General features: G+C 44.7%; 1 protein-coding gene across 4 annotated transcripts in view; it reads left to right on the top strand.

Annotated features, from left to right (window-relative positions):
• Positions 1 to 22,946, top strand: part of LOC129818331 (erbin-like) — a 143,690-nt gene extending 120,744 nt beyond the window's left edge. For 2 of the 4 annotated variants that reach the window (XM_055874113.1, XM_055874114.1), the window contains exons 22-27: positions 1,393 to 1,545; positions 3,487 to 3,543; positions 9,873 to 10,058; positions 16,777 to 16,869; positions 18,959 to 19,033; positions 19,441 to 22,946. In XM_055874113.1, coding sequence (XP_055730088.1) covers positions 1,393 to 1,545; positions 3,487 to 3,543; positions 9,873 to 10,058; positions 16,777 to 16,869; positions 18,959 to 19,033; positions 19,441 to 19,548 — 672 coding nt within the window. In that variant the 3' untranslated portion in view covers positions 19,549 to 22,946. The remainder of the gene's footprint in view (positions 1 to 1,392; positions 1,546 to 3,486; positions 3,544 to 9,872; positions 10,059 to 16,776; positions 16,870 to 18,958; positions 19,034 to 19,440) is intronic. The other 2 variants (XM_055874115.1, XM_055874116.1) reach the window with 1 other exon arrangement.
• Positions 22,947 to 24,239: the final 1,293 nt, after the last annotated feature.

Genomic DNA, 24,239 nt, shown 5'->3' with positions numbered 1-24,239 from the left:
CAGACTATTGATCTCAGCCCTGGCTCCAGGGTCACCATAGCGCGACGCCAGCTGACTTGAGACTTGAGTCTGGGGGGGGGTGTTCCTTAGTGTCTCTCCTTTGGGCCGTAGATAGCACAGGTTGGTGGGAGCTACAGTCTACAGTCTCAATGGCCACTTCATCATCACAGTTACTGTGGGCACCTTTAGAACGCAGCCTTAAAAGTGGCATGGAATAATCAGTAGCTGGGTTTCCATCCAATTGGTGACAAATTTTCATGCTAACTTTCTAGGATCTGTATAAAGAAAATATGCACCTTTTCCCTCCAGTAGTGTGTTTCCACCAAACACTTATTGCGGATAAGAATCAGTGCATGATGACCTAGTGCACACAAAATGTACTTTTTTGCCAAAATGTTCATGTATTGAAAACATGTTTCCATCGCATTTTCAACTCTTTTGATAGTTTTGTCACAAAAACTATTGTATTATTGGCACATGCGCTCTAGCCAACAGCTCGCAGATACAGTACGGGTAGGCTGTGCAGGTAGGCTTCTCTACATGATGAGATTATTATGGATAATTGCGAGAATATTTGTATTTGTCAAACGGCAGTCAAGCATCGATCACCATGTCAAGCAGAATAAGACCCTTGATATTTATTGGAAAAGAGCATCGAGATCACCGTGCACTTTCACCACCCTGTGAAGTTCATCATCTTATTTTGTCTGTAGCCTAATAAACTGTATGGTTTCCTGAGTCGTAGTAGGAGGACCAAACACCAATATAGAAAATAGTCAAAATAAAGAAAAACTCTTGAATGAGTAGGTGTGTCCAAACTTTTGACTGGTACTGTATATACTGTATAAATGCATTACAAGTGACTACCTCATGAAGCTAGTTGAGAGAATGCCAAGAGTGTGCAAAGCTGTCATCAAGGCAGAGGGTGGCTACTTTGAAGAATCTCAAATATAAAATATATTTAGATTTGTTTAACACTTTTTTGGTTACTACATCATTCCATATTTGTTATTTCATAGTTTTGTTGTCTTCACTATTATTCTACAATGTAAACAAAAAATAAAGAAAAACCCTTGAATGAGTAGATGTGTCCAAACTTTTGACTGGTACTGTATATAAATGATTGTTTCTCTAAGCATGTCTATGTTGCATCAGTATGTTTGGAGTAACAAGCAAACAAGCTGCTACTAACACAATGTACAAATGTTGTTGAAGCATGTGGAATATTAGCATTAACAATATTATTTACGTTATTTTATTAATCATTACTACTTGGTGAAATGCATGTCCACTAAAGTGTGTGTGTGTGTGTGTGTGTGTGTGTGTGTGTGTGTGTGTGTGTGTGTGTGTTGCCTGTATGTATAATGTGGTGTGTCGCCCTCCTCTGCTCAGTATGCCCTGTCTCTGTCCTATAATTCCAATTATGCCCCGCTGAGCTGCTCTCACTACGGCAGCTCTAGGGACGTGCACCACACAGGCAGCCAAGGCTCTCTGGTCTTTAGTGCTGCCGCAGACGGACGGCCCTACGGAGCCCAGGGCCTCTGTGTGAGTACTGGACTGTACTGGGGCTGGACTATAGCTCAGCCTCCTAGCTCCTAGCTTCCTATTACCCAGGCAGATCTGATTGCCGTCTCCTACCACTTTTCAGCTTTGGCCCCGTTCCAATACTTTTAAAAGGACTCTGTCTTCCACATCTTTCAATTCCGAAAAACAATGCCCTCCTCAGTTAAGATTGAGCATTTTTGTGATATCCCGTCCTTGAGGTTGTCACTGATCTGTGCGTGATGGGATGAGAAATGAAAACAAGGTTTCTCTCTACACTCTGTTTGCGACCATCACTCCAACCCTCAGATCTGGGATGACCTTACAGAAGGATGCATTTTAGAACTATTGGGACAGGGCCTTTGTACTGTATAGCTCCTTATTGTGATGGAACCTATTTTGTTTGAAAAGGGCATCTTTTGTCCGTGCATATTAAGGCCACTCTACCATAAACTGTAGGCAAACTCACGGTTTCAATCGCTATCAGGGATTCAAGTAGAGGAAACTCCTAGCTGTGTAGAAATGCATCCTGCAAAAATCAATTGAGACCTGGCATATCTAGCACAATGCTTCTGTTGTATAAGTTGAACATTTTTGTAGTCTCTCAATTTACAGCAGACTAGTACCTTATCTAAACAGTAGTAGGGTTGAAGAGGGCTGAAGCACCATTGTATTTTCCGTATGAGTTTTTCTCTACTTTAACCTATTTTTTGTCAGACAGTAGCTGTGTGTCGTTATAGGCCATATGATAGGATACAGTTGGCAGTGAGATACTGAACACGGATTCCACTGGCTTGGTGTAGTGGAATCTAATTTATCCAATTAAATCACTGAGTCTGAAGCCTTTGATAAGCAGCATAGGCTACAAGTCCCTCATCTCTGCCCTGAAATAACATCACGTTGCATATTACGGAGTCGGATGTGTATGATAATAGTAGCATGTTGCATGGTACAAAATGCCCCTTTTTAAACCTGGCTTCCCTCCCAATCTATGATTCACTTATCCCAGTGCTTTATCCTACCCACACACCTTCCAGCACTCCAATCAAAAAGTAGCGCGCCTCCCTCGCTAGTCAAAGACTGATTATTCTTCTGAAAAACTGATTCTCCCCTTTAACGACACCTTGACTCATCATCTCGCTTAATGCCTCCTCTTTTGATCACTTTAGAATCACCTCTTAACCCTTTCACTTCTTTGTGTGGAGATGAGCACTGTGTTTGTCCGATGTAAGTATGGGGTATGTAGTTGAAAGAAGAAGTAGTTGTGGTGTTAGATTGAGTCTTGGTGTGGAAAATGGCTGCAAACTCTTTCATTTGCACCTGGTGTTATTATGGTGTCTGTGTACTTGTGGTCTTATAAAATGAAAAACCATTCTTTCCTTTCCTATGTATTATTTATATAGGACACTGCTTTTGGCTATGTAGTCCCCAATGTAGGGAAACATCATCCCCATTGTTAAATGTTATCCTTAGATATGATTTTCATAGGTGTTGGAATTACTGTAGAGAAATTTCAGAATTAATGGTTAACACAACATATAAAAAAATTCTTAACCGAACATGTAACTAACATTATTATCCTCGATCAGATCATGGTCAACTAATTCACCTAAGACATGAAGAATTACATTCCATTTACATTTGATTAATTTAGCAGATGCTCTTATCCAGAGCGACATACAGTTAGTACATTCATCTTAAGATAGCTAGGTGGGACAACCACATATCACAGGCATAGAAAGCACATTTTTCCTCAATAGATAGTACATTTTTCCTCAATATATCAGTAGACTGCTATATTGAGGAAAAATGCACTTTCTATGCTGTGATATGTGGTTGAGTGTTTTTTTTTTTTTTTATTGCATAGAAGTGTGTTTGTCATTGACAGACAGTGGTCAGCACATGGTCTTTGTTACTAATCACCTGTCATTGTTCCCTCTACAGGATGACGTGTTAGGTCCTCAAGGACAACAGGGCTACACCATGGACACCCTCCGAAAAGTAAGTGCACACTAGAGCCATATGTAGAGCATAGGACACCCATAAACCAATCTCAAAATGGTGTTTATTTTCCTACTGTATGATATTAGGAATGCAGACCATAAAGACCAGGGGGTAGTTATAGGCCTACACGGTATTGAAGAGTTTGTTAACAGAACGGTATTTGACAATGTATTCTTCAAGTGAAATAATTTTTCAAATCCATCATACAGTGCCAGCCTGTCTGTCCCATTTCAGCACATGCATTCCCGACCACTGTAAGTAGAGCGTGGGCTAGCCCAGTCCAAGCAGCCTGATTAGAGAGCTGGCTGGCTGAGGATTGAGGTATTGACCCAGCAGCAGCAGGAGTAGCAGCAGCAGCAAGAGTAGCGTAGCAGCAGCAGGAGTAGCGTAGCGGCACCATCCTCCTCCCCACCAGTGATTAATGAGTTCTAATTAACGAGATCTGCCTTGAAAGAGATTACTGTTCAGGCCTATCTATTCTCATGGGAGATCTCTGCATCCACCAGGTCCCCCGGTGTCTCACAGAGAGGGTTGGAGGAGCGTTGCTTCAATTATACTGGTATTAAGAACTAAGCTGGGTGGAATACGGTGTTGGAAGCTTAGAGCGCTCATAAGGCCAGTCCACTGAGTGGGCGTCTTGACCTTCATCACTAGGCTAGATATACAGTATGGTGCGGTGTCCGTGGACGTTTCGAGGAATTGAGATTTATAAAGCAAGTAATATGCAAGATATAGGCAGAAGAAACTATTCAAAATATGAGTATTCTACCGTATGTACAGTGTTTCTATATGAAACCTTCTCAGTCGAGGACTGCATGTAAAGATGCTCATTGGAAATATTTGATACCCAGAAATCTCCCCCTATCCATTACCTGTGAAATAATTATTTCAACATAGGCACAATAAAATTCAAATTAATTACTTAAAAATCATACAATGTGATTTTCTGGATTTTTGTTTTAGATTCCGTCTCTCACAGTTGAAGTGTACCTATGATAAAAAATGACAGACCTCTACATGCTTTGTAAGTAGGAAAACCTGCAAAATCGTCAGTGTATCAAATACTTGTTCTCCCCACTGTATATAGATTAAATCAACTGGATAATATATATAGATTAAAAGCAGAAGGAGCCTTTATTAGATCTAGGAATAAATGGCTTGAGGCGGGAGAACAGAATTCAACCTATTTCTACAAATAACACTATCCATAATTTAAACATTGATGGTATTATTACAGATGACCAAAAATGTATTGCAAACTACTGTAGCAGTTTTTACAGGAAATTGTATAGCGCTACGTACTCTCAGGAATCCACAGATATGTTTTTTGACTCACTCACAATAGTGTTCCCTCTACCAGTGATACAGAATCTAAACAGTGGGATGAACCCATCATACTTGTAGAGATAATCGAGTCTATCAAACATCTAAAGAATGATAGATCCCCAGGTATTGATTGAATTACGGCAGAATTTTACAAGTTATTTTCTGAACAAGTAGCTCCATTCCTACTTGAAGTCTTTTTAGAGAGTATTAAAAACAATGTTCTCCCTCCTACAATGACTCAGGGGTTAATGACACTGATACCTCAGTCTGAAAAGGAAGTGCTGGATACAATCATTGATGGAACACAGTCTGGCTTTGTGAGGAACATACATATTTCTAACAATATCAGACTAGTATTAGACATACTTGACTACTCAGACCTAATAACCGAGGATAGCTTCATATTATTTTGTCACGCCCTGGCCTTATTATTCTTTGTTTTCTTTATTATTTTAGTTAGGTCAGGGTGTGACATGGGGAATGTTTATGTTTTGTTGTTTTGGGTGTTTATTTGGTAAAGGGGTTAATGGGTGTAGTATATGGTTTTGTGTTGAGTGTAGATGTTTAGCATTGTCTATGGTGGTTAGTTATCTAGGAGAGTCTATGGTTGCCTGAATGAGTTCCCAATTAGAGACAGCTGATTTCGGTTGTCTCTGATTGGGAGCCTTATTTAGGGTAGCCATAGGCTCTCATTGGTTGTGGGTAATTGTCTATGTAAGAACGTTTGTAGCCTGTTTGTATGTGCACAACGTTTGTAGCGTCACGGTCGTTTTGTTGTTTTGTTGTTTTGTTAAAGTGTTTTTGTGTCGTGTTCATCTTCGTGTTGTTTAATAAAAGAAGATGGCTTATTTTCCAAAAGCTGCATTTTGGTCCGTCAATCCACCACACGATCGTGACAGAATTACCCACCATAGGACCAAGCGGCATGGAAGGCGGCAACAGGACCTACCCACAAAGGATTTCTGGACATGGGAGGAGATACTGGATGGTAAGGGGCCGTGGGATCAACCTGGAGAATATCGCCTCCCTCGTGAAGAGCTGGAGGCAGCGAAAGCCGAGAGGAGGCGATATGAGGAGGCAGCACGGAGACAAGGCTGGAAGCCCGTGAGTACAACCCAAAAATTTCTTGGGGGGGGCCTTAAAGGGAGTGTGGCGAAGTCAGGTAGGAAACCTGCGCCTACTCCCTGTACTTACCGTGGAGAGCGAGAGTACGGGCAGACACCGTGTTACGCAGTAGAGCGCACGGTGTCTCCTGTACGCGTGCATAGCCCGGTTCGGTACATTGCAGCTCCACGTATCGGCCGGGCTAGACTGAGCGTTGAGCCATATGTCATGAAGCCGGCCCAACGCATCTGGTCACCAGTGCGTCTCCTCGGGCCGGCGTACATGGCACCAGCCTTACGCATGGTGTCCCCGGTTCGCCTACATAGGCCGGTGCGGGTTATTCCACCTCCCCGCACTGGTCAGGCGACGGGGAGCATAGAACCAGGTAAGGTTGGGCAGGCTCGGCGTTCAAGGGAGCCAGTACGCCTGCACGGTCCGGTATTTCCGGCGCCACCTCCCCGCCCCAATCCAGTACCACCAGTGCCTCCTCCGCGCACTAGCTATATGGTGCGTGTCTCCAGCCCTTTACCACCAGTGTCTAAACCACGCACCAAGCCTCCTGTGTGTCCCCAGAGTCCTGTGCGTCCTGTTGCTGCTCCCCGCACTAGCCCTGAGATGCGTGTCCCCAGCCCGGTGCCACCAGTCCCGGCACCACGCACCAGGCCTACAGTGCGCCTCAGCCGGCAGGAGTCTGCCGTCTGCACTGCAATGACTGAACTGCCCGTCTGCCAAGCGCCATCTGAGCCATCCGTCTCCCCAGCGCCATCTGAGCCATCCGTCTCCCCAGCGCCATCTGAGCCATCCGTCTGCAATGAGCCTGCAAAGCCGCCCGTCTGCCATGAGCCTGCAAAGCCGCCCGTCTGCCATGAGCCCACTGAGCCGTCCGCCAGACAGGAGCCGCTAGAGCCGTCCGCCAGACAGGAGCCGCTAGAGCCGCCAGCCAGACAGGAGCCGCTAGAGCCGTCCGTCAGACAGGATCTGCCAGAGCCGCCAACCAGACAGGATCTGCCAGAGCCGCCAACCAGACAGGATCTGCCAGAGCCGCCAACCAGACAGGATCTGCCAGAGCCTTCAGCCAGCCATGAGCAGCCAGATCCGTCAGCTAGCCATGAGCAGCCAGATCCGTCAGCTAGCCATGAGCAGCCAGATCCGTCAGCTAGCCATGAGCAGCCAGATCCGTCAGCTAGCCATGAGCAGCCAGATCCGTCAGTTAGCCATGAGCAGCCAGATCCGTCAGCTAGCCATGAGCAGCCAGATCCGTCAGCTAGCCATGAGCAGCCAGATCCGTCAGCTAGCCATGAGCAGCCAGATCCGTCAGCTAGCCATGAGCAGCCAGATCCGTCAGCCAGCCATGAGCAGCCAGATCCGTCAGCCAGCCATGAGCAGCCAGATCCGTCAGCCAGCCATGAGCAGCCAGATCAGTCAGCCAGCCATGAGCAGCCAGATCAGTTAGCCAGCCATGAGCAGCCAGATCCGTTAGCCAGCCAGGAGCAGCCAGATCTGTCAGCCAGCCATGGGCCGTCCCTCAGTCCGGAGCTGCAGTCCCTCAGTCCGAAGCTGCAGTCCCTCAGTCCGGAGCTGCCATTCCTCAGTCCGGAGCTGCCCCTTACCCTGGTGCTGCCCCTTACCCTGGTGCTGCCCCTTACCCTGGTGCTGCCCCTTACCCTGGTGCTGCCCCTTACCCTGGTACTGCCCCTTATCCTGGTACTGCCCCTTATCCTGGTACTGTCCCTTACCCTGGTACTGTCCTTTAGTCCGGAACTGCCCCTTAATGCAATGGGGTTAATGTGGAGGGGGGTCGTTTGGAGAAAGCCTAGGAGGTGGTTAGGTACTGTGGTGACGAGGGGACTACGACCAGAGCCGGAGCCGCCACCGTGGAGGGGAGCCCACCCAGACCCTCCCCTAGACTGTGTATGGTGCGCCCGGAGTTCGCGCCTCAAGGGGGGGGTTATGTCACGCCCTGGCCTTATTATTCTTTGTTTTCTTTATTATTTTAGTTAGGTCAGGGTGTGACATGGGGAATGTTTATGTTTTGTTGTTTTGGGTGTTTATTTGGTAAAGGGGTTAATGGGTGTAGTATATGGTTTTGTGTTGAGTGTAGATGTTTAGCATTGTCTATGGTGGTTAGTTATCTAGGAGAGTCTATGGTTGCCTGAATGAGTTCCCAATTAGAGACAGCTGATTTCGGTTGTCTCTGATTGGGAGCCTTATTTAGGGTAGCCATAGGCTCTCATTGGTTGTGGGTAATTGTCTATGTAAGAACGTTTGTAGCCTGTTTGTATGTGCACAACGTTTGTAGCTTCACGGTCGTTTTGTTATTTTGTTGTTTTGTTAAAGTGTTTTTGTGTCGTGTTCATCTTCGTGTTGTTTAATAAAAGAAGATGGCTTATTTTCCAAAAGCTGCATTTTGGTCCGTCAATCCACCACACGATCGTGACATATTTTTAGATTTTTATACATGTTTTGTTTGTAAATTTACATTTGTGAAAATGAAATTTGGCCAAAAGAATAATGAAATGAAATCCATAAAATTGTTTCAACTTATTTATATCGTAAGTAAAGAATCCAAGCAGTACATCTCTCCACAATAATGTAAAATCTTCATAAATGTGTTATAAATCTACTGATGTCTTGCCACAGATTCCTTACATGAATACAGTGCCAAAAAAGATGCAACACTGTTTCAGGGTGGTCATTATAAAAGGTACAATTTGAATTTGTTTTTTTAACAGATATTATCAATAAAACAATTCCAATAAGGCATGACATAAGGTATAGATACAACATCTTGTTGTAAAAAGGTTTGTTTAGCTCTATTGCTGTTGAATGGACTAAAAGAAAAACAAATCTTTCCTACTGATGGTTAATTGTAGGTATGTTCTGAGGGTCAGGTCTTGACACGTTCCTGAATAATAAAGCAACACCTGAGGCAATGGCATCTAAAACAATTGCAAAATCTTTAGGTGTTACAGGGATCTTGTAAAGTGATAAGAATTCCTTCAAATTAAGTAAAAGACCCTCTCCATTTACAAGTTGGCTTACCAACAGGAAATTATTTCGGAACCAATATTCTAAAAACTAAGAAGTATTTTAATATCCAGGCAAAACTAGAAATGGTCCTTCAGACCTGGCATTAAGAATTACTCTTGAATCACACCATAAAGAAAGCCTTTGCTTATATAGTGTACTTATTTTGACCAGAGCCCTAGCCTATCCTACCCTATTCCATAGAATGTAGGGAATAGGGTGTAATTTCAGATTTTACTCTCATCGTGGAGAAAACCCAAACCACTGCCGGCCCAGCGTGTCCACCCCTCTGTCCTCCCTTCATTAATGGAACCTGCCAATAACCGCAGCACCACCACCATCTAATAAAACTTAATGAAATTATCTCTACGCTTCATCCTCCACACTAGTCGGAGCCAAATGATTTCCATGGCTTTGAGAGTGGTGGCGAGCCTGCTGCTGAACACACGGCCAGTGTCTCTAAGACAGAGCACCTTGCTGGTGCTAAATCAGCAGCTTCTGCTGAAATCACACTTTATTCTGTTACATCATGTTATTCTGTATGCCAGTCCTGCAGTTTATCTTATCCTTTGGCCAAATTGGACCAGTGAGGGCTTTTCTCTTGCTGGATTATAGCCTAGTATTTGTTTTCTTTAGTTTTAGAGGGTTATGGTAACCAAGGTGGTGGGAAAGTAGGGATTTTAGTACTATGAAACCTCACGCAGTGTATTCCCAAACCATGCTGAAGTTGAAAGCTTATTTATGGATGAGCCTTTTAGATATGCACTGACAATCCATTTTGTTGTTGGAATGTTAACTCTATATAACAATGTCTGTATCTTTGTTTCTGTGTGTCTGTTTGTGTGTATGTCTGTCTGTGTGTTGCCCAGGTGCCTTTGATGAATGGTCAGATGGGCGGTCCTGTGCGAGGCCAGATGACGTCGTGCCAGGCGCCCATGGCCCGCCACCCCTCCAGAGAGCAACTCATCGACTACCTGATGCTTAAGGTCTCCCATGGCCAGCAGCCCCAGGGACCACCTCCGCCACGGGCCACTCACGACACACTGCAGCAAGAGGTAGGATGGCGGGATGGATGAGAGACGGAAGAGTTGCAGTAAAACAATGCTCCCCCATCCCTAGCCATGGAGAGTTATAGGGTGTCAGCCCACAACTAAAAACCTAATTTATCATCAAAACTTCCATTAACACCCCCTAGAGTCTATTGACGCACCGGTCCATCAATCTAAGTAACATAGTAAAAGAATTCCCATCAAATGCTGTCAGTATAAGATAGAGATATCTGTTTTTTTGCATTGGCTGCATCTCAATCCACCACATCCGCTTATGGCGGCCTTCTGCAGCTGTGTTTGCCGGACTATTGTGACTACTCTATGGAAAGATGAGACTCACGAACACGATAGTGGTCCATTTTGCTCTACCACCCCCACAAGTGTCACGGTCTTGTCTGAAGGTAACCGGTACCGGTTAAAGATTCAATGGTAGTATGGAGGTACAGTCATTTTGTGCCTACCCCAAAAAGGGGTTAAATATGACTTTTTTGCCATTCATGAATGTGTAATCATGCTTTTCCATGGGATTTGGTAGTAAAGACCAAATTCAAAATTTTATTTAAAAAAAATTATATATATATATATTATACCTAAAGGGGTCCTAAAATTCAGAATCAAATAGCTAAATGACCATCTTAAAACAATTCTATATGTCATCTTATAACCCCCCCCCCCCCAACCAAATCGATTTGGTCAAACCCAGATAGGTGTTTTAGTGCTGGGCTTGAACTATACCATGTAGCGCTCGAGGAATAGGGTTGGTGACACTGACCACCAGGTTAAAGCATGCGTAACATGGTTTTGTTGTAACCTGAACTACCTGAATAGAATGAATCCTCCACAGTCTTATCCAATATTTTTCTCTGTGACTGTGATGTGTGTGACTTAGAATTGCAAAGGGTCGGTCAATTTCCTGGAAATTTTCCATGGGAAGTTAAGCCCTAGATTTTGGGGAATTTTGCTTAAATTCCTCAAAAAAGTTAGCTTATAACAGTGAACCTTTTTTGTGGGATACACATAAGGCAATTCTAGGTATTGTTTCATATTTTGGTTAAACTATCCCCAATTCATTTGAATTGAAACATCTGCATGCACAGTGCATTCTTCCATAACATGTACAGCTGATTCTCAAGATCTTGCACACTAATGAGATGCTATTGAGCCCACACTACTATACTGTCTGAGCCAAGGACTACATGATTTCTGGTAAGTTTTGATTGCAATAATCTCTACAGGAAAATGCCACGGGCGCTATCTTATGAGTGGAGACATTTCCCTGCAGCTAATGTAGAAGGAAAAGCTGTGTACATTTGCAAATACCATGCCAAATCATAGGTGAAGAAAGCAACAAAGATGCAGAATCATCTGGCCAAGTGCATAAAGTTCCCTCAGCACTCACAACAAGAAACCTCTGACAAAAGTCCCTCTACTTCTATTTGTGATGAAAATTATGAATCAGACACCTTATCGATAGCAACAGCTCATTTTTTTTTACTCAATGGAGGAACATAGTCAGAGAAATGCTGATGGATGTCTTGCTCGAGCTGTGTATGCAACTGCTTCACCTCTGATGCTCACAGGCAATGTGTATTGGAAGAGATTTCTGAAAGTTTCATGCCCAGCATACAGCCCTCCAACCAGACATGCTTTATCTACTAATTTGCTGAATGCAGAGTACAAGTGAAGGTCAAGCAAATCATAGAGAAAGCAGACTGTATTGCAATCATCTCTGGTTGAATGTTCGTGGGCAAGGAATAATTAACTACATCATCTCCACCCATCAACCAGTATTCTCCAAGAGCACAGACACAAGGGACAACAGACACACCGGTCTCTACATTGCAGATGAGCTGATGGCAGTCATCAATGACCTTGGACCACAGAAGGCATTTGCACTGGTGACAGACAATGCTGCGAACATGAAGGCTGCTTGGTCTAAAGTGGAGGAGTCCTACCCTCACATCACACCCATTGGCTGTGCTGCTCATGCATTGAATCTGCTCCTCATGGCACTGAAAACATGATGGCACTGAAAACAATGGATACACTCCACAAGAGAGCCAAGGAAATGGTTAGGTATGTGAAGGGTCATCAAGTTATAGCAGCAATCTACCTCACCAAGCAAAGTGAGAAGAATAAGAGAATCATGTTTGACAGTCTCCTTGAGGGGAAGGAGTCTCTCCAAGAAATGGCCATATCACGGTCTGCCGATATGGACAGCCCCATCAAGAGGATCCTCCTGTATGATGTATTTTGGGAGAGAGTGGTATGAAACTCCTGAAACCTATAGCAGTAGCCATAGAACGGATTGAGGGAGACAATGCCATCCTTGTCACGTTCCTGACCTGTTTTCGTTTTTCTTGTATTTATTTAGTTGGTCAGGGCGTGAGTTGGGTGGGTTTGTCTATGTTTGATTTTCTATGTTGGGATGTTTGTGTTCGGCCGGGTATGATTCTCAATCAGAGACAGCTGTCAATTGTTGTCCCTGATTGAGAATCATACTTAGGCAGCCTGGGTTTCACGTGTGTTTTGTGGGTGTTTGTTTCCGTGTCTGTGTTTGTTGCACCACACGGTACTGTATCGGTTTATGCACTTCGTTTATTTGTTTTGTAATTCAGTATTCAGTTTCGTTTTAATAAATCATTATGAACACTAACCACTCTGCGTATTGGTCCGATCCGTCTCGCCTCTCCTCGTCCGAGGAGGAGGAAGCATATGACGATAGCCGTTACAGAAACACCCACCACCAAAGGACCAAGCGGAGTGGAGAAGGGCGGCAACAGCAGTGGGAAAAAACCCAGGACTCCTGGACTTGGGAAGAGATTCTGGACGGCAAAGGACCCTGGGCTCAGCCAGGGGAATATCACCGTCCCAAGGCGGAGTTGGAGGCAGCGAAGGCAGAGAGGCGCTGGTATGAGGAGGCAGCGAGGCGACGCGGTTGGGAGCCCGAGAGTCAGACCCCAAAATTTCTTGGGGGGGGCACACGCGGAGTGTGGCAAAGCCGGATAGGATACCTGAGCCAACTCCCCGTGGTTACCGTGGAGTGAGAGGGCGTCGTACTGGTCAGACACCGTGTTATGCGGTAAAGCGCACGGTGTCCCCAGTACGCGTGCTTAGCCCAGTGCGGGCTATTCCACCTCGCCGCACTGGTAGGGCTAGGTTGGGCATCGAGCCGGGTGCCATGAAGCCGGCCCAACATATCTGGCCTCCAGTACGTCTCCTCGGGCCGGCGTACATGGCACCAGCCTTACAGATGGTGTCCCCGGTTCGCCAGCATAGCCCAGTGCGGGCTATTCCACCTCGCCGCACTGGCAGGGCTACGGGGAACATTCAACCTGGCAGGGTTGGGGAGGCTCGGTGCTCAAGAGCGCGTGTCCTCCTTCACGGTCCGGTATACCCGGTGCCACCTCCACGTACCAGTCCTCCGGTGGCAGCCCCCCGCACCAGGCTGTCTCTCCGGGTTCTCTCTCCAGCTGCTCCGACCTGTCCAGCCCTGTCAGAGCCTTCCTCCTCTCCAGCGCAGCCTGTGTCTGAACTGCCTGCCTTCCCAGCGCTGTCTGAACTGTCTGCCTGCCCAGCGCTGCCCGTCGGTACTGAGCCTTCAGAGCCGTCCAGCCAGGACCAGCCAGAGCCGTCCAGCCAGGACCAGCCAGAGCCGTCCAGCCAGGACCAGCCAGAGCCGGCCAGCCAGGAGCTGCCAGAGCCGGCCAGCCAGGAGCTGCCAGAGCCGGGCAGCCAGGAGCTGCCAGAGCCGGGCAGCCAGGAGCTGCCAGAGCCGGGCAGCCAGGAGCTGCCAGAGCCGGGCAGCCAGGATCTGCCAGAGCCAGCCAGTCAGGAGCTGCCAGAGCCAGCCAGTCAGGAGATGCCAGAGCCAGCCAGTCAGGAGCTGCCAGAGCCAGCCAATCAGGAGCTGCCAGAGCCAGCCAGTCAGGAGCTGCCAGAGCCAGCCAGTCAGGAGCTGCCAGAGCCAGCGAGTCAGGAGCTGCCAGAGCCAGCCAGCCAGGAGCAGCCAGAGCCAGCCAGCCAGGATCCGCCAGAGCCAGCCAGCCAGGATCCGCCAGTGCCAGCCAGCCAGGATCCGCCAGAGCCAGCCAACCAGGATTCGCCCCTCAGTCCGGTGCTGTCCCTCAGTCCGGTGCTGCCCCTCAGTCTGGTGCTGCCCTTTGGTAGAGTGGGATTGACATGGAGGGTGGCCATTGGGAGGAGGCCACGGAAGCGGGGTTTGACTATGGTGGGGTGGGGACCACGACCAACGCCAGAGCCGCCACCGTGGACAGACGCCCACCCAGACCCTCCCCTAGAGTTTATGCTGGTGCACCCGGAGTTCGCACCTTAAGGGGGGGTTATGTCACGTTCCTGACCTGTTTTCCTTTTTCTTGTATTTATTTAGTTGGTCAGGGCGTGAGTTGGGTGGGTTTGTCTATGCCAGGAGCCGTCCAGCCAGGACCAGCCAGAGCCGTCCAGCCAGGACCAGCCAGAGCCGTCCAGCCAGGACCAGCCAGAGCCGGCCAGCCAGGAGCTGCCAGAGCCGGCCAGCCAGGAGCTGCCAGAGCCGGGCAGCCAGGAGCTGCCAGAGCCGGGCAGCCAGGAGCTGCCAGAGCCGGGCAGCCAGGAGCTGCCAGAGCCAGCCAGTCAGGAGCTGCCAGAGCCAGCCAGTCAGGAGCTGCCAGAGCCAGCCAATCAGGAGCTGCCAGAGCCAGCCAGTCAGGAGCTGCCAGAGCCAGCGAGTCAGGAGCTGCCAGAGCCAGCCAGCCAGGAGCAGCCAGAGCCAGCCAGCCAGGAGCCGCCAGAGCCAGCCAGCCAGGAGCCGCCAGAGCCAGCCAGCCAGGATCCGCCAGAGCCAGCCAGCCAGGATCCGCCAGAGCCAGCCAGCCAGGATCCGCCAGAGCCAGCCAGCCAGGATCCGCCAGAGCCAGCCAACCAGGATTCGCCCCTCAGTCCGGTGCTGTCCCTCAGTCTGGTGCTGCCCTTTGGTAGAGTGGGATTGACATGGAGGGTGGCCATTGGGAGGAGGCCACGGAAGCGGGGTTTGACTATGGTGGGGTGGGCACCACGACCAACGCCAGAGCCGCCACCGTGGACAGACGCCCACCCAGACCCTCCCCTAGAGTTTATGCTGGTGCACCCGGAGTTCGCACCTTAAGGGGGGGTTATGTCACGTTCCTGACCTGTTTTCCTTTTTCTTGTATTTATTTAGTTGGTCAGGGCATGAGTTGGGTGGGTTTGTCTATGTTTGATTTTCTATGTTGGGATGTTTGTGTTCGGCCGGGTATGATTCTCAATCAGAGACAGCTGTCAATCGTTGTCCCTGATTGAGAATCATACTTGGGCAGCCTGGATTTCACGTGTGTTTTGTGGGTGTTTGTTTCCGTGTCAGTGTTTGTTGCACCACACGGTACTGTATCGGTTTATGCACTTTGTTTATTTGTTTTGTAATTCAGTATTCAGTTTCGTTTTAATAAATCATTATGAACACTAACCACTCTGCGTATTGGTCCGATCCGTCTCGCCTCTCCTCGTCCGAGGAGGAGGAAGCATATGACGGTAGCCGTTACAATCCTGTCTGATGTTCAGACTCTGCTTGCAGATGTAAGAGAAGAAATCCATACTGCCCTGCCCACTTCACTGTTGCTCCAAGCAGAGGAAACTTTAGTTCTGAAATACATCAAAAGTGTGATGACTTCGTCCTGAAGCCCATACACGTCGCAGCGTGTGTATGGGCTTGCACCCCAAGTATGCCCAAGTATACTTGGACCCCAAGTATGCTGGAAAGAGCATCCTGTCTGGTGTAGAGATCAGCAAGGCCTATGGTGTCATCACTACCGTGTCTCGCCACCTTGGCCTGGATGAGGGCAAGTTTCTTGGCAGTCTGGCGAAGTACAGTTCCAAGCAAGGGCTTTGGGATGGAGATGCAATATGGCTGTCGTGCCAACATATCTCATCAGCCACCTGGTGGAAGGGACTTTGTGGATCTGAGGCCCTTTCCCCTGTTGCCTACATCATTCTTCAAATCCCACCAATATCAGCCACCTCAGAGTGCAACTGGTCCTTGTTTGGGAAAGCACGCAACAGGCTGACCAATACAAGGGTTAAAAAATTGGTGGCCATCTGGGCAAATTTGAGGCTTTTTGAGCCTGATAACGAGCCATCCTCAACAAGGTTGGAAAGCGAGAGTGACGATGAGGCCTCAGTCTGATGATCAAGAGGTGGCCATTGAGGAGGTCCAGGGAGAAGACATGGAAGCCTTTGAGGAAGACAACCAATGCTTTAGTTTCTAGACTGTCATTTTACAGATAGATGTATGTTGAAAACGTTTTTGGGAGATGCGATGGATTATCGGGGATCATTCAATATTCCCTTTCTTTTGTTGTTCAGTGAAAACATCCCATGTGAAGAGTCAACTCATTTAATTAAAGTTAAATTCGTAATAACATTTTTATTTTTTCTGTTAGAAGGATTTAATAATTTGCAATTATGTCTACTTATGATAAGGTTTATGTTTATCTCCATATGAAAACATCTCCATTTAAAACATCTCCATTTAAATAGTATTCATATTAATTTGCATATATTTCCGTTAATTACCATATTTTCCCGTTAATTCCCATGGAAAGTTTCCACCTCTGAATATGTGCAACACTAGTGTGACTCATATATATTCAAATGTACAGTTTACAGTAAAGTCCCCTGTCAGGTGAGTAATATGTCTGTGTGTCTATTTCAGATCTGTGTGAAAGTGGAGAAGAACCCTGAGCTAGGGTTCAGTATATCAGGAGGAGTGGGAGGACGGGGAAACCCCTTTCGTCCGGAAGATAATGTATTTACGCTCATCAGCCCTCTTTTTCCCATAACAATGTAGTGTTGTCTATTTTTGCAGCCTAGTGCATGTGAAATTGATTGTAAACAGTTTCACAGGTTTAACATAGCATTTTTATTCAAATATGATCCATGAGTGTTATCAGTCAGAATATAACTGTTAGCTGTGCTAGCAATTTAGCTTGTTGGTGCATTTTTACTGATTTTGGAACAGTATCAATTAGAGGTCGACCAATTATGATTGGATACCGATTACTGGAGGACCAAAAAAAGCCGATACCGATTAATCGGACGATTTAAAAAAAAAAAATAATCGGAATAATGACAATTACAACAATACTGAATGAACACTTATTTTTACTTAATATAATACATCAATAAAATCAATTTAGCCTGAAATAAATAATGAAACATGTTCAATTTGGTTTAAATAATGCAAAAACAAAGTGTTGGAGAAGAAAGTAAAAGTGCAATATGTGCCATGTAAGAAAGCTAACGTTTAAGTTCCTTGCTCAGAACATGAGAACATATGAAAGCTGGTGGTTCCTTTTAACATGAGTCTTTAATATTCCCAGGTAAGAAGTTTTAGGTTGTAGTTATTATAGGAATTATAGGACTATTTCTTTCTATACCATTTGTATTTCATATACCTTTGATGTTCTTATAGGCAGTTTAGTATTGCCAGTGTAACAGTGTAGCTTCCGTCCCTCTCCTCGCCGCTACCTGGGCTCGAACCAGGAACACATCGACAACAGCCACCCTCGAAGCAGCGTTACCATGCAGAGCAAGAGGAACAACTACTCCAAGTCTCAGAGCGAGTGACGTTTGAAACGCTATTAGCGCGCACCCCGCTAACTAGCTAGCCATTTCACATCGGTTACACCATCCTAATCTCGGGAATTGATAGGCTTGAAGTCATAAACAGCTCAATGCTTATAGCATTGCGAAGAGCTGCTGGCAAAACGCACGAAAATGCTGTTTGAATGAATGCTTACGAGCCTGCTGGTGCCTACCACAGCTCAGTCAAACTGTTCTATCAAATCATAGACTTAATTATAACATAATAACACACAGAAATACGAGCCTTAGGTCATTAATATGGTCAAATCCGGAAACTATCATCTCGAAAACAAAACTATTATTCTTTAGGTGAAATACGGAACCATTCCGTTTTTTATCTAACAGGTGGCATCCATAAGTCTAAATATTTCTGTTACATTGCACAACCTTCAATGTTATGTCATAATTACGTAAAATTCTGGCAAATTAGTTCACAACGAGCCAGGCCGGCCCAAACTGTTGCATATACCCTGACTCTGCGTGCAATGAACGCAAGAGAAGTGACACAATTTCACCTGGTTAATATTGCCTGCTAACCTGGATTTCTTTTAGCTAAATATGCAGGTTTAAAAATATATACTTCTGTGTATTGATTTAAAGAAAGGCATTGATGTTTATGGTTAGGTACACGTTGGAGCAACGACAGTCCTTTTTCGTGAATGCGCACTGCATCGATTATATGCAACGCAGGACACGCTAGATAAACTAATAATATCATCAACCATGTGTAGTTATAACTAGTGATTATGATTGATTGCTTGCTAGTTTTTTTATAAGATAAGTTTAATGCTAGCTAGCAACTTACCTTGGCTTCTTACTGCATTCGCGTAAAAGGCGGGCTCCTCGTGAGGCAGGTTGTTAGAGCGTTGGACTAGTTAACCGTAAGGTTGTAAGATTGAATCCCTGAGCTGACAAGGTAAAAATCTGTCGTTCTGCCCCTGAACAAGGCAGTTAACCCACCGTTCCTAGGCCGTCATTGAAAATAAGAATGTGTTCTTAACTGACTTGCCTAGTTAAATAAAGGTGTAAAAAAAATATTGGAAAAATATATATATATTATAATACATTTTAATAATTCTGCAAAATCGGTATTCCAAAATTACCGATTTCCGGGAGTTATGAAAACTTGAAATCGTCCCTAACTGATCGGCCATTCCGATTAATCGGTCGACCTCTAGTATCAATCAATGAAATGGTGTAATGGGTGTTGTTGAACAAATGGGTGTGGTGCTCTCTCTCTTCTCTCTCAGGGCATCTTTGTGACGAGGGTCCAGCCTGAGGGACCTGTGTCAAAGATCCTCCAGCCTGGAGACAAGATCCTCCAGGTAAATCCAATACCATTACCTCTATATCCTATCTAGCATAAATCTGTACAGTATAGGTTCTTTGCTGAACAGTTGTTTACCTACTATGAACCCACTACAAACATCTGTAGTGCAGAGCCTGTGATCTAGCGGTAACGCCCTCTGTGACTCCCAACTCTATGCACGGGTGTGCAACCCCAATGGTGTCTAGGGTTCAATCTCCACCTTTCTACTTTGTTTCTCCCACTTGTCTTCCCCTCTAATTTCAGTACAGTCTCAAGAAAGTGTTAAAATAGCGATAATAATAATAAACATTGAATGAAACATCAAAGCCAAAGTTGCTATCTTGGTGTTTCGCTAAATATCCACAAATCTCTAATTAAATCAATGGAATGTATTTATAAAGCTCTTACTCCTTTTCTACCCAGGCGAACGGATACAGCTTTGTGAACATTGACCACGGGAACGCCGTAGCCCTGCTGAAGACGTTTCCCACCACTGTGGATATGATCATCGTCCGAGAGGTGACAGCGTAGAGCGAGACAGACAGGACTGTGACCTCCGATCCAGACGAAACCACACGAGAACTGAATGTCCACTTCCTTCTTATTTTTATACACAGATGAGCCTGGCAAACTGCTTTATGGTGAAGAGAACCTTTAAGAGCTTTTGGGATAACGGGGGCCGAACCACTGCATCAAGTGGACTTGGGGGGGATAGCCCGTCACTGTGGGATAGCCCGGTTATTTTTTACTCAGAGGACGCAGCAGAGAAGGCGTGTGCTCCAATGACACAGAGATTTTGTAAAGACTGCTTTCTGTAAAGACTTGTTTTTTCAAAGAAAATAATTCACCCTCATCATTGCAGTTTCTAGTTGCTGTAGTTGAGCATTAACTGTAGTTGACCACTAGAGGACAGGGCTACCTCTCTTTCTCTCTTTATCGCTCTCTGCTTACATCTGATTTGCCTTTATTTTTAAGTCATGTTATTATTATTTTTAAGAAGATGCTGAAACCACTTGTTTGACTTAGCCGAGATGTGATATGGGGGACAATGTTATGTGCTTTCTTGTGGAGACAAATGTAGTACTGGATTGCGCTTTCGGGGAGAGTTTCTTTTCTGAAATTTCCCCCCTGCCTACTTACAATTGTGACAGTTTTTGTAACGAGTTCCATACATGGTGGATATTTCAGAAGGACAATTTATTTGCCTCTGCCTCCATAGCACCTGTGAGCCACACTGCATACATCCAGTATCTGTACTGTCCTCATTTTAGCATAGGAGCAGTTTCAGTAGCCTCCATGGCACCACTGGCTTGAAATATCCCTCACTCACCTCTTAACTCCTGAACAAATCCTCCGTCACTGAATCAACCGCCCCGAGTGCCGACTACTTGGATGCTGTAAAACGCTCTTTGTATGTGAAATGGAATTGGGACTGGGATATGGAACAGATCATGAGAGGATGCCTTTGCTTGGCCTTAGTTAGCCTAGCCAGAATGTGATGTGAGAATGGGTCAGAAGGCGGAGTGGTAAAGGTAGGTAAGCTAAGCATGTGTGGGGACCATGGCCAGGGGTGTATTCATTACGCTGATTTTGTTGCAAAACATTTCTTAAACGGAAGCAAACTCAACGAAACAGGGAGGGACCTAGCTGAAAGTGTCTACCGTAATATAAACTGTTTTAGTTGCAAAAAGTTCAGTTTTGCAACTGTTTGGACGAATGATTACACCCCATGTGTTGGAGGTGCTGCTGGGAGTGACACCCTATTCCCCATAGAGCACGCTACATACTAGTGGTGAACTGTATAAAAAAGGATATAGGGTGTCATTTCAGATGCAGCCTGTGTCAGACTGAGCAGGTATAGGCCAGGTCTCTGTGCCCCTTTCACTCATGTTGGTAAGACTCTAAAGGGCTTCTCCCCGAAGGCAGCCATTGGTGACTAGAAAACACTCACACATGCTTACAGATTAAAAAAGGGGTTTCTGTCTGTAACATTTTTTTTAAGTGGCGGAAAATAACATATTTTTAGACATCATGCATCATCTCTTTTTGTGTTGAGATAGTGTTTCATATATGGACTCTGCTCTACGCTGGATCAAATGAACTAGGGGGGAGCTGTCAAGTGCCATAGACCTTGAACTGTTAGAACAAGGGGAGGGAAGGAGTGACTACCCTGACCCTCAAGCAATATTCACGTACTTCGTTTCACAACAAACTAAACGCTCTCCTCTTGAGTACACGCCGCGTGACTTGTCATAATGGTTAAATAGCAATAGGATTTGTTTTCATTCAGAAAGACATCCGATTGCATTTTTAATAAACTGTAATAAAAGATTGTTACACAGGATTTATATTGTGAATCTTTTTTTTAAATAAAAACATATCTTTAGCAAAGAAACAAACATTTTAGTCTGCATTGTATAATAGTGAATGGTCTTGTTTTTTATTTATTTTTATTTCACCTTTATTGTGGCACTCTGCCCTTACAAATGAGTTTCTAGTTCTCAAGCATGACTGCTCCGAAAACAGTTCAAACCAGCTTGTTATGTTGTGCAAACATGATTCACTTTTACACCAGTGTAAAATGAAGTCAATCAGAGCTGCAAAGGCAAAAAAACAAACAGTCATTTGTAATGTTTAATTGAATTGTGTCAAATTACAAAAAATATTTTAAAAGCTACTCTGCTATGTCCACTCGGTGTGATCAAAAGTTTATAGATGTATGTGTTGTTTGCATGAAATCACCCTATGAATTGTCTATTTTGTGATTTAATCCATGAAAAAATGTGCGTATTTCCTACAGAAACTAAAAGGATCCAATTCAAAGATATCTACAAGTTATGGCCCCAGTGAAATTAGTTTACAAATTGATTGTAAGGCAAACACTGAATTGTGACTCGGAATATATAAAGTTATGACGTTGTCATTTATGTCATCCCATCAGTTGGTAGAGCATGGTGCTTGTATCGCAAGGGTTGTGGGTTTGATTCCCGGGACTACCCATATGTAAAATCAATGCATGCATGACTGTAAGTCGCTTTGGATAAAAGTTTCTGCTAAATTGCATATATTGAATAGTACAAATTTAAAATGGTATGTAATCTACTGTACCTGTATGTATTCAATTACTTCATGCATACAGCTAAAGATTATGCTCACGGTACTGTCAACTTGTGGCTCGAATGGAAAACACTGTGTCAATGATGTTTGCTCCCCTCTTTTCCATTTTGAATTCCAACTGAACATTGCGCCCAACTGAAACAGTCCTAGTTTTTTTCATCAACTGCAGCCCCAGTGGCACGCTCATAATAACTGCAGATATTTTTGTCATTGGTCAATGTTTGCCTCAAGCGGTAACATTTAAGACTTCTCCTGCATTTCCCCCTCAAGATTAGTTTAAGAAACATTGTAATAGTTTTTTGTGCTGTTTTGTTGTGGGCACTGTTCTTTTACTTTTTGATCTGCGAATAAGAACAATCTAATGATTGTCAAGGTCATATTTTTTTATATTCATGGTAAAAGAAGGAAAAGAACTGTCCAATAGACGGTAGACAATCTGGGACTAAAATCTCGGGGCTCACCTGTTTTCCATATCCAACAACAACTGGTCTCTTCACGTTCATACCTTGTTTTTATTTATTTAGCACATTTTCCTGTGACTTTTTAGACATTACTAATCAAAATGTAAATACTTTTAAAAAGTTAAGAAATTAATTAATCATGGCATTAGTCACTCTGAGTTTGTAAAACTAGCAATAAGTTGCAATGCAGACACAACCCTTTTAATGTATAGCTATTTCAAAGGTTTCTCTGGAAACAGCTACAGTAAGATTATTGATATGCATTTATTCAACATTCCAGATTTTGTATATAATTATACTGTTTCTGAGGTAACCTGTGGAAAACAAGAAATAAACTAATGCTCTTTAAAATGTTTTCTTCATTGAATGACACTCAACATGATTTTCCAAAGGTTTTGAATAAATCAGCACCCCATGCCAGAGCATGTGTGGATATTAACAGTAAATATTAACAGTAATATGTTTAACACAGGAAACTGCTGAGGGGAGGACGGCTCATAATAATGGTGGGAATGGGGTGAATGGAATGATATTAAATACATGGAAAGGGTGTTTGATGTGTTAAAAACCATTCCATTGATTCCGATCCAGCCATTAGTATGAGCCTGTCCTCCCCAAATAAGAGGAGGACAGAATGGAGGCTTGTCTTCTTATGAGAATGTGTCTGTAACTATTGTATGTCGCCCTTATCTTGACCTAGTATATGACCTAAGAGGCTCACTGTCTTTTCTGATCTTGTCCAGGATGGGGTCTATTTGAGATGGGCGTATCTAGAATTGACAATTGATATATGCCATTGGATGAGGTAATGTTTTGGTCCTAAGTGGTACCAAGAACGAGATTTGAATATCGTCTAAAGAGACCAAACTGAACGATAATTTATAGCTAATGCTATCTGGATGGGATACTCCTCTTTCAAGTAAAAGGTTCTTTGTAATGTTCCTAAGATCTGTTATTCGTCATGTGAGTTGAGAGGGGTGTGTCTTGGCTATAAATGATACTAAGAATTGTTTTGTAAGCACTCTCAGACAATTCATTTATAGACACTGAATTGATCTGAGAGTCAAAAAGGGCTATGGTGAAGCTCATATATAATTAAAGATGGACTTTATAATATAACTCTGACTTGTGTGCGGTTTGCTCTCTCAATGTGTAGTAATACAGGAAATTACCACGACAATTGGTGGCAGCGGTGGGATGTGAATCTTCACTCGGTGCCCGCTCCTGACGATCTAGGGAAATCGTGCCCGAGGGATCCCTAAAACTTGGGATCTCAGGGAAACCAACCTTTGATCTGAGAGGCAGCGAGCCGAGTGGATACCACATCTCGAACTGAGTTTTTTTTAAAGAAAGAGGTGAGCGAACCACACACACTTGAAGTCAAGTTTTTAGATAAGCCTCTGTTACGTGGGCTCTGAGTGTATTCCTTTGAAAGAGAGGGTACCTTGGAGGCGTAAACAGGGCCGATACAATTTGATTCTTGGTTTGATTGTTTAGTTAACACCAGTGAATTTGAGCAAAAAGTTCATGTAGTCTAACATTGTAATCTGTTTCTATTACGTGGAACAATGTCAGGTCATTGAAGTTGATTGCAGTTTGAGTCGTTTTTATTTTTTCAGGGACAGTGCATCATTAATCACAGTT

The sequence above is a fragment of the Salvelinus fontinalis genome, chromosome 21 (assembly GCF_029448725.1).
Source record: "Salvelinus fontinalis isolate EN_2023a chromosome 21, ASM2944872v1, whole genome shotgun sequence".
In the NCBI taxonomy this organism is placed as follows: Eukaryota; Metazoa; Chordata; class Actinopteri; order Salmoniformes; family Salmonidae; genus Salvelinus; species Salvelinus fontinalis.
Note: the sequence above shows the minus strand (reverse complement) of the source record. Positions and strands in the feature narration are given on the sequence as shown.